This window comes from Chanodichthys erythropterus, chromosome 3 (genome assembly GCF_024489055.1).
Source record: "Chanodichthys erythropterus isolate Z2021 chromosome 3, ASM2448905v1, whole genome shotgun sequence".
NCBI lineage: Eukaryota > Metazoa > Chordata > Actinopteri > Cypriniformes > Xenocyprididae > Chanodichthys > Chanodichthys erythropterus.
In genome coordinates this window covers 19,691,444-19,702,888 of record NC_090223.1, presented here as the reverse complement: position 1 = coordinate 19,702,888, position 11,445 = coordinate 19,691,444, and the positions used below count along the sequence as shown (strand labels likewise).

At 37.6% G+C, this 11,445-nt stretch overlaps 1 protein-coding gene across 1 annotated transcript; it reads left to right on the top strand.

Annotated features, from left to right (window-relative positions):
* Positions 1–1,879: 1,879 nt before the first annotated feature.
* Positions 1,880–9,823, top strand: LOC137003932 (SLAM family member 5-like). The gene is made up of 5 exons (XM_067364257.1): positions 1,880–1,913; positions 2,025–2,036; positions 5,558–5,890; positions 6,587–6,868; positions 9,705–9,823. The coding sequence occupies exons 1-5, from the start codon at positions 1,880–1,882 to the stop codon at positions 9,821–9,823; spliced, it is 780 nt and encodes a 259-aa protein (XP_067220358.1).
* The last annotated feature ends 1,622 nt before the right edge of the window (positions 9,824–11,445 follow it).

The window sequence follows — 11,445 nt, the reverse complement described above, 5'->3', positions numbered from 1 at the left end:
CTACCATCTTATCTGTTCAAACATCTGTGTTTGATCTGTAGGTGGATAAACAGCTTCTGCTGGATGTTTGTCGTCTCTGTGTGTGTCAGCAGTTTGTGGCTGAAGTATTTCTTCATTTTCTCTCCTGCTAATAAGATCACATTCTTACACAAAACATCTCTACACTGAAATAAAGTGAATCCATGAACAGTCAAATAAGAGTCACAGGTCAGAGGTCAAATATGATTGACAGCTCACAGCACTAAATAACTCCAGTAGATTCAGATATATAGTTCAATATTTCACTCTTCTGCTGTTAGTTTTCATTCAAAGATCCTACATTTAAAAAAAAAATGTTGAAATCATGTTCGAGTTCATGAGTTTCGCCTGCCAATGGTATGAGAGGAGCACAGCTTTCGCTCTAAACAAAACTGACATTACTAACCAATCACAGGTAGAATGGGGCGGGTCTTGGAAAATGTGTGGTTGAGATCCATCTGCAACCGAGTCTTACTAACTTATGAGGAGATTGGGGTGAAAAGCACAAAAAAAAAACTTGAATTGAAAATGGGCTACTTTCCCACAGACTGGAGTGAGTTCATAGACGTCTCCTTGAGGTGTTGATTTTTCTTAGCGCTCTGTGGCGTGACAGATCGCTGTAGAGCTTCAGTTCAACCAGAGCACATGAACCAGTCATCTCTTCCACTTTACTACAACATGAAATAAACATGAATAAACATCCAAAGGTAAGTTGTAAGATACAGTACAACTTTCTGAAATCTGTATGCCACATGTAATCAATCAATCAGTGTTTCAACCGCAGAAAGGCATCAATAAAACAGCTTGTAAAAATGTCACATTTACCGTCACATTTACCTCAGAAAAACAGTTCAATGTTCAAAAACTCATTAGCCAGCTACAAAAATGACTGCATTTTTTTACATGTACTGTCGTGGCAAATTCGATGTCTCTGTGTCCCTTCAGTTCTGGTCTCGAAGTAAAGCTCACGGAGTCGAAGTTCCAGGTCTCAGAAGTATTTAACTTTATTGTCAAGCAACAAAGTGAGATGCCAGCTCCACATCTGAATCTCTTCAGCCAGGGCACAGTTTTTAAACATTTTTCTTATCTGTTACAGTGTAAGATCCACCACTACAGTTATTTTCCATGATCTCATTTAAAGGTGCTCTCCTCCCTTTCACTTCTTGGAGTCTCCCAAGTGCTCCCCAACATTTTTACCACTGTCACTTCACCAATTAAACTGCAGGTGTTGCTTATGCAAGAGATAATTCTCTTTCAACAGCCAACTAGTCTACATCTTTTGAATTTATCTCTCATGGGCCTTCTGCCAATTCATGGTCAACCCTTTTCCCATGGGCCAAATGAAACATTGTATCAAACCAGTCAATACTCCCCGAAGGCAAGAAGCCTTCACATAACACCCTTTAATAATGGTCTTATTCATTTCACAGCCACCTGTTGTCTGGTGGAAAATTAGCTACAAAATATGCTTAGTGGCCAAGTTAACTTCTCAGACACATCTGACCCTTATAGTCACATAGGTCAAGAGGCCTCAAAACACTTCTAGCTTTTATAGTAAGCAAACTAATTCTACAATTGTTTTAGGATGGATAAAATACTCCATCAGTATTGTACCTGATAGGTCCAAAACTAATCAATACTGAATCAAAGGTAATCAAATCGCAAGCGTCTGATTAAAAACCGAATCCAATTGTGAAATTTGTGTCAATGCCCAGCAATAGTCAATAAATGTTTGTTTTTTACTTAAAGCAAATGTTTTATTTTTCATTTATTTTCTTGTCAGAGTGCACCAGAATGCTTTGTTTACATGTTAAAATAAAAATTTTCTCGCCTCAGACCCCCACAACAATTTCGTTAGTACATGTCACCCATTTCCACCTATTTTGAGTTTGCAGGTATGGAGTGAGGAGTGAGGTTTACTTGCACAGAAACTACTAGCTGGCCTCTATTGCATAGGGAGAGGGTGCCATTTTCTTTAAACTTGAATTTTGCTTTTGTTCTGTTAGACAGGGAGCAAGGTAAGACTTTGTTGTGTATTTGTTTACCTTTGTATAGGTTACTTAATGCTTGTCAGTTAGAAAGTTTCGTTTATGTTGGCCTGGCCCTCTTCTGAAGATTTGCTTCCTTTCTTTATTTCTTTCTTTTTGTTGATGTTATTTTTGAACTTATTAAATAAATTAAGTTATTTTTTCTTAATTCAGTGCTTGTTGCTTTTCTGTATCAGGGAATTGAAGTGACCTTCAGTCATTTTCGTTTAGTTTATTTTTATTTCATTTTCAATAAGTGTTACAGCCTCCTACCCCTAGACAAACTGAGAGGTTTGTAACATGTTTTAGATTGTAGGTTGTTTTGTACACTGTCAAGGACAAAGCTAACCAGTGAAACTTTATATCAAAAGCATCCTAAATGTTACATGTGTTTGCACCATATTGTAGTGAGCAACCTTTCTTGGTATTGCTATTGCTATTGCTATTGCTGTGACGGTAACACTTTACAATAACAGTACATGAATAACCATGAACTAATACCTAAATTAATAGTTACTTCAACATGAACTCATGATTAGTTAAGATATGAACTAATGAAGAGTGATCCTTAACTACGACAGGAGTCATAAGGATTCATGCATGAAAACAGCAGCCTTAACTACACGTTAATACATGTTTGTTAATTAATGCATTAATTAACATTTAGGGGTAAACTAAATAAATCAGCCTCCATAAGAGTAAACAAGAAGTACTCTGAATTTGAATTAAACGTGATTTAATACTGTCATAATTTACACTGTAGTATCATAATCTGCCATCTGCAGCTTTGTGACAAATAATTACAATGGCACATGATTATTTAGCCATTAATTACATAGATCTGTCTAATCAAATGTGGAAAATAGACTAACTACCACTAATAAATTTAATTTGATCTAAACTGTTTTCTGATTTTTATAGTTAATTTACATTTAGTCATAGCTAAATAGTCATAGTTTATTCCCGGAACTAAAGTATGTAGGGTTTGTTTCTGGCGGGACCCTCATTAGTGGCGCACGCTAGGTGTTCTCTTGGCGCGTTTGTTGTGTTGCTGCCATTTTAAACTAATAAATGTTGACTGCTTTGGTAAGCCGAATTAATAATTAAAGACATATTTACATGTATGTTTTATTGGGGTTTTCAGGAGGTTATGTGCAGTTATTAACTGTATTTGTATTTTTGTCATTTAAATGTATATGCTTTGATTAGCATTAGCTTGTGGACGCGCGCGATTTTACAAAGTGCCTTATGTGTGTCTTTACAGGTATGTTTATGGCTTTCTTTCAAGTCCATATATGTTTAATTATATAAATAAAAGTAAAATACAAATACTTTTTATTTTAGTTTTTTTTTTTTGTACCAGGGTGTAAAGGAATAAGGATGGCACTCTTAGTGTTTATTCATATATTAGTTAATGATGTGTGATATGTGCATCATGTCATGACTTTACTTGAGGGGGCACAATCATAATTAACTAATTATTAACTAAGCATATACTAACATCAACTAATGGTTGGTTAATGTATACTTATATCATGACTTTACTTGAGGGCGCACAATCATAATTAACTCATTATTAACTAAGCATATACTAACATCAACTAATGGCTTGTTAATGTATACTTATGTCATGACTTTACTTGAGGGGGCACAATCATAATTAATTCACTGTTAACTACTTACCAAATTCAGCTCATGATTATCATTAACTTACTATCAAATACACATGTACTAACACAACTATATAAGTACTCAGCCCAGTTAAGTGATGTTGTGTGACTTTTCAAAAAGTCAGAGAATGGAGGTACAGTATGATCACGGCCTGCGTCTGGATGGAGAGTGAACTTCTGAATCTGATCCCAGCAAACGCTCCCTGACCGTTCATGTTTCCTGTTTGGTTATTTTTTTGGGAACCGATTCCTCAGGAACTGATGTAAGTCACAGTAGTTTAGTTTGATAGGAAAGAATATCACAAAACAGATATTTATATTATATTTAGTATTTTATATGTTTGATAAGGAGCGTCAGTGAAAATAATTGCAAACTAATCATGTGCCTTTCAGTGATGTTTATAATGAAGCTGCTGATGTCAGTAGTTTAAATTGACAATAATAAATTGTTTAAATTTATTTCAAAGTCCAAATATGTATTATTCCTTCTTATAGAGACTGTTTGATTTAGTTTACCCTAAATGTTAATTAATGCATTAATTAACAAACATGTATTAACGCGTAGTTAAGGCTTCTGTTTTCATGCATGAATCCCTATGACTCCTGTCGTAGTTAAGGATCACTCTTCATTAGTTCATATCTTAACTAATCTTGAGTTCATGTTGAAGTAACTATTAACTCAGGTATTAGTTCATGGTTATTCATGTACTGTTATTGTAAAGTGTTACCGATGTGACTAATGGCAATGGCAAATATGTTACTAGCTAGTTTCTAGGAAGATGTTTTTTTTTTTTTTTTTTTTTTCTGTGTGTGTTTGTTTTTGCCTGATATCCCAGCGTACGTGTCCTCCAAACCACCTACATCTCACTCCAAAAAAAGTTCAGGCTCAGGATGTTTTTTTTTAACCCATGTGGATGTGTAAGCAAAAACTGAGGTTGGGGGAGGATTCACACACAACCAGATAAATATCGCAGTTCGGTGTGTTTCAGGTCAATATGAGGGTTTTCAGACATTTTAAGAGTTACTATCGTGGACTTTTCAGTGAAGCGATGAAGAAAATGTTTCTCAAGTTAGTTTTGCTCTGTTTGTGGCATCTGGATGGTGAGTTTTAAATGTGTTTTTATGGCTTCAGTTGTTTCTGTTCTGGTACCATGTGATAAATTGCTGGTTAAATTAGTTAGAGAAGATTAACATTCACTGTTAGTGTCAGCGACGGTGGCTGTAGTGAAGCGCACGACTCAGGAAATAACTCAAAGAACAGTCTTTAATCTAATAATCCACACAATACACAGGATAATCATGAGGAGAAACACAACCACGTAACGCAGACGATACCGGACGATAAACTGAACAGAACTCATGGGTTTAAATAACAGGGAGATCATTGGAAGAACAGAAACAGGTCTGGGATTAATGAACTAATGATAGAGAACACAGGCAAATGGAAACAGAGAGAAAACTAAACCTAAAGAGAACAGACACGTTACAGTTCGTCTCATATAGAAATAACTAAACTGGGATTTTACTGTCAGATCAACTTTAAATTCAGCTCTAAACTCAGTTATTGTGGATTGATTAAAGAAAATAATATAAATATGAAGCTCAGATACTCAACAGCATTAGTTTTAGTGTGACATTAAACATTAAAGTAAAAGTGTCCTTTTTAGTTATTGATGCATATATAAATCTATTTCTTTTTTCCTTCATCATCTTTTGTCTTTGTGCTGCTGCGGAATATTATTCATGTCACATTTAAATGATTAAAAGTATTTCAATGAAGCTTCATCAAACCAACATCAAGTGATTTTAAAGCTTTAATCTGTGAAAAACTCTGTTCTTCAGGAGTGTTTGGTCATGATGTAGTACATTATGTACGGAGGAGAGTGTTTGAGGGAGATACAGTCACTCTTGACTATGATCTTAATGAAATGAAGGATAATGATGTGTTTCAGTGGAGGTTTGGAGATGATGAAAACACTGTAATAGCTGAAATCATTAAACGGGACGACAGGTTCACGGTATATGATGACGTTCTTGATGGGAGATTCAGAGACAGACTGAAGCTGGACAAACAAACTGGATCTCTGACCATCATAAACATCACAATGAAACATACTGGACTTTATAAACTAAAGATCAACAATAAGAAAGTTCACTTCTTCCTCATTGTCACTGGTGAGTTAAATATAAATAAATATTTTGATCATCACAAAGATTCAATTAATAATCCAAACTCAATTTTGCTTCTTTTGTTTAATGATGATATTCATTTTATTTACTTTCATAAATGACAGTCTTAATCTGTGCTGAAGCTGTTTCTGTTTGTTCTCCGTATGTGTGTTTGATGATTCAGTGTCAGTGATGGAGGGAGATTCAATCACTATAAACTCTCTTCTTACTGAAATGAAGGATGATGATCTGATTCGGTGGAGGTTTGGAAACATTTTAATAGCTGAAATCAATAAACTGAACAACAGAATCACTGTAGATGATGATGTTCTTGATGGGAGATTCAGAGACAGACTGAAGCTGGACAAACAAACTGGATCTCTGACCATCACAAACATCACAATGAAACATGATGGAGATTATAAACTACAGACCAACACTTTCTTCCGGCGTTCTTTTATTCGTCTCATGGTCTACGGTGAGTTAAATATCAGTTTCACATGTTTTATTTATTACAGCTAGATCTAAAGAAGTATCTTATCATGACTAATGAGTTCAAATGACTAATTCTCTTACTTTCACATGAACAGCAGGTTTATAACTTTCTATTAAATGCTCTACTTTTGATCATCTTGGTTCCTCTGGATGTTTCTTGAATATCTTCTTTCATCCTCATTTCTCTTTATTCTCTCATGTTTTCAGCTCGTCTGCCTGTTCCTGTCATCAGCAGTAACTCTTCACAATGTTCATCATCATCATGTTCATTGGTGTGTTCAGTGGTGAATGTGAGTCATGTGACTCTCTCCTGGTACAAAGGAAACAGTTCATTGTCCAGCATCAGTGCGTCTGATCTCAGCATCAGTCTCTCTCTACCTCTGGAGGTGGAATATCAGGATAAAAACACCTACAGCTGTGTGCTGAACAATCCCATCAGCCACCAGACTCAACATCTGGACATCACTCAACTCTGTCACACATGTTCAGGTATGGCAGCGCTGATTATATTAGCACATATTCACACATCAGGTACTTGAATGATGTAATTTCTCACAAAATGATTACATACATTACATACATACATAAATATTTTTGAGACTGATTAATTTATGGCTTAACATGTTCATCTTTTTCAGGAAGTGCTTAAATCTGAAGCAGAACACTGAACTTTAAAGATTCTTCAAGTGTGTTTTTGTCACAATAAATACTGATGATTATTTGAGCTTCTCTTTCAGTGTCAGATTTGTAAAAATCTTAGTTGTAAGGCTTTATTGTTTATATTTCTCTCAGAGACACACAGATCTCACTTTACTACTACTGCTGCTGCTGTATATTTGTCATGTGTATTTTACACTGTTGTTGATGATCAAATTAAAGCGACCACATTGGAACTCAATTGAGACAAGTGAAGCCCATTTTTAGCGATTTTTAGCACTTCCGTTTCTGACGCGCAGACTCAAACTAAGCTTGATAACATCAGCAACCTGTCTGACAGATGTAAATCTTCTAGTAGCTGTGCGTGCAAACTGCCATCGTTAATCTTGCAGAGACAGCGAGCTTGAGCGGGGAGTTCTTTTGCGTGAGTGAGCAGAAGTAAGTATTCTGATTAATTAGTTTGTATAGTATTTTAAAATGTAACGCCAGTACGCCATATTAAGATAATCTTCCCGATTGCCTGCGAGCTTCTCCTCCTGTCTGTACGGTAATTTCTCTACTGTGCGACAGAGAGTCGAGTGGTTATGACGCAATCGTTAGCCTATTTTTACAAAAACTGTTTCTACGGGGCCATAATGTAACATAGAAGGTAATGGAGCCCTTTATACATTGTCGTGTATCTTTAGAAATAAATAATGGACAAATGGAGTCTTTAAATGCCTCAGATGTAAAGTTATTCGCTGTCAAAGTGACGCCAAACTGAATGGGAGTCAATGGGATGCTAACGCAAGTGAAGTTCTGCTACAAGATGGCGGCACGCGGCCGACTTCAACTTCCGGTCGACTTCCTTGGGCACTGGGAAGTCCTGGAAGTGGGTTTATGGGAAATGAAGTCAGAAGTGGTGAGGCAATAGTCGGGGGTGGAGTGCCCTCTGGTGGCTAACCAGGGCACTCCAGCTGGTGATCATGACAGTATATCTATGTCATAAGACTGCTCTGCGCTCCTGCCTCTGTTGTGATTCAGCTGAACAAAAGTTTGTAATTTTAGGTGTTTTAAAGTATTTAAAGCGCACATATTATGCAAAATCCATTTATACAAGGTGTTTGGACAAAATGTGTGTTAGCAGTGTGTGAACGCAACTACCCTACAATGATAAAAATCCACCCATTCCTTTTAACCCCCATTAACCCTTAAATGCATGACTGTTTCACCAATCATTCTTACATATTCGGGTCTTTATCGACCCGGATCTATATCTAACACGTAAGGATCTCTATAATATAAAACTCCTCTGATATTAGAGACACTTACAGAAGAATAAAATAAAGCATATTTTGTTACCTTTTGGAGCTTGAAAGGGCTCCGTTTGAGCAGATGTTTTATGCCATCATCACTGTCCTCGTCAGAGCTCATTTCCCAGTAAATACAGCAAATAATAGGCTATAGTTTTATGTTTGAGGTCACGAATATGAGCCCATTCGCGATCTCAAATGTATTCTCAATGCTATATAATTTTCAACATCTTCAAAATCAATATTTCGATCGCTAACAGCTTCACCAGATCCATCCTGTAACAGTTAGTCATATTTGATTGCGTTCAGTACTTGCTCTGCAGTAAATCGCTGAGCCATTTCACGTTTTTCTTATTACTCCGTTTTCTGTCTAAATGAGTTGTTACTTCAGCATTGTGTATCAGACATTGCCACCTTGTGGAATAAAGGTGAATTGCACTTATTCCATCATTTAAGATTCAATTATTGTTGTTCAGAAAAAATATACATACACTCATACACACCTCGGGTCGTGTGCGACCCTATACAATTTTTACAAAAAAATGAATACAAAAATAGGCATTCTTTTATTATTTTGTGATTTTTTTTCTTGTTATATTCTTTATAATGAATTGATTGAGGAATACCAAGAAGGTTAAAAAATGAATGAGGAGGAAGGTAGTGAATGACGTCCCGGGTCACTAAAGACCCGAGGTATGCATTTAAGGGTTAAACCAAAGCAGTGTCATTAGACAAGCCGTTTTAATTCTCTGATCAATGTGACGTCACATTAACCACAGTCCCCGCCCATGGCCACTGATTGACAGTCCTGTATTACCATAGTTTCCACCCTCAGCCATTTTCTCCGCGCTCGAGCAGCTGTAGACAACAATGTCTGGTGAGTAATTGAGATATTTTGTTGTTGGATGTAAGTTTGGGGGCTCGTCCGGGATATTCCCAAGAAACACGATGATCCTTTATCACAGGTAAGTTGTTTTCATGATTTCCTGTGGTGATAGGATTGATTGATCTCTTTTTATAATAGGTAGTGGCATCCTTGGATGGAGCTCTTAAGAGTTTAAACTGTTTAAACACACAGCTACCTGACAAATATTTTTTTGGGCTCCATTCATATTACAATCCTTACTAGGAATGATTAAGACAAGTCTTGGAATAGTCTATAGATCACAGTATTAGATTATGATTGTGTGTTTAAATTTTGCTTGCTATTATTTGAAAATAAAGTGAAGCACTGTTACAACAGAGACACGGAGGCAGAGATTCAAATAATCCAGGTAAGTTTATTTAAATAAAGCAGAGCACAGGGTGTTGGTAAATGGATAATGGGTTCTTGAGAGATGAAGAGAATGTAATAATGTCCTGATATTGTCTTGCAGATGCGGATGAGGAGATACAATGGAAGGAGCTGGCGGAGACACTCACACACACACAGGCAGGTAGGCACACGAGGAGAACAGGAGACGAAGGAGATGGAGGAGACGACTGGAGCAGATAAGTATGGCGTTTGGAGTCCTTAAGGTAAGCATACATAGTCTGTAGTGCAAACGAGACCGGACAGTGAGTGTGTGTGAGTGTGGTGGTTAAATAGTGGTGGTGATTGTAGAGTTAATGACGTGCAGGTGGCGGTGATTAGAACTCTGGTGATTGAGTGCGTGGATACTGCAGGGAGTTGGAACCTGACGTGTCTGTGACAGTACCCCCCCTCCCATGGCCAGCTCCTGAGGGCCGCGGACCCCGACGTCGTGGTGATCCTCCTCTAGGGCGTGGGGCAGGTCTGTCTGGGTGGTTGGCGTGGAAGGTCTGTAACAGGATAGGATCAAGGATATCATTCTTGGGAACCCATGAGCGTTCTTCGGGGCCATAGCCTTCCCAGTCGACGAGGTATTCGAGTTGACCACCACGGCGCCGGGAATCCAGGATCTCGTTAACCACGTAAGCTGTATTAAACATTAACTCAGCAGTTTCCATGGCGGTAGGTAGACCCTCCAGGGGTATCAGTTGGAGTTCTTTGATTGTGGATGGAGTGGGCCAGGATTGGATGGCGGAAACCTTCCCCTCGTCCATCCGGATGCCACTGTGATCTATTATGTATCCCAGGAATTGGACAGAGGGCTGGTGAAAGGAGCACTTTTCAGCTTTGAGGAAGAGATGGAATTGCCGTAAGCGTTGGAGGACCTCCGCAACGTGGTGGCGATCTTCGGCCAAGCTCCGGGAGTCAATATACACCAGAACGAACTTGTGGAGAAACTCTCGGAGCACCTCATGTATGAAATCCTGGAATACGGTTGACCAGTCTGTGACAAGCACTAAATGATAAATGATTTAAAGTGGCCATTGTTAAATAATTTCTCATTTCTTGGGCTTCACTTCTTGACTTTCTTTGTCTTGGGATTTTTCCATTGTGCACCTCTTGCACCTACCTAGACAAAACAAGAAGTAGTCCTTGGACACACTGACACTCTCGCACGCAACCAGAAGTTGAAGACACGCACACATTTACACACATACATTTCTTAGTTATTATATTTCTTGAAATGCCATACATGGTAAGGTTTGATTTTTAAGTCGTATGGTGGGATGATCAAGCCAACCTGGAGATTGTTGTCTGATCTATGTCTATAAATGACCCTTCAAACGATGACCCTTCTTCCTGAATAAATCTGAGAATGCTTTGTACCACACTTGATCTTTTATTGAGCATGACATTTATCAACTGTGACAATACCAATGTTTAGAATATATATATACATTGCATTTATATATTACTGACAGTGCCAATTCTCTGATTAAGCATTCATCATTTCAGCAGTTATAAACAATATTCATTTATGAGGAAGTGTTGCAATTGCCCATTAAAGTGAATATACGTCATTGTGGCAATGATGCCACCGGCCTTGCGCTGTTCCCACGGCCCTCAGTCTGGTCCTGTTATCATTATCATTGCCACAGTTATCATTAAACACTTTAGGGTGTTGCATAAAATAACCCCTAAGCATTTTTATTGGTTAAATGTCAAAGATTTTTCCTCAAGTCTTCAGCGCTCAGATAATAGTTGATGAGAAAAGATTCAACGTTCTGAAAGAAATAAAAATGAAAGCAGAAAATGTCTTCCTCTTT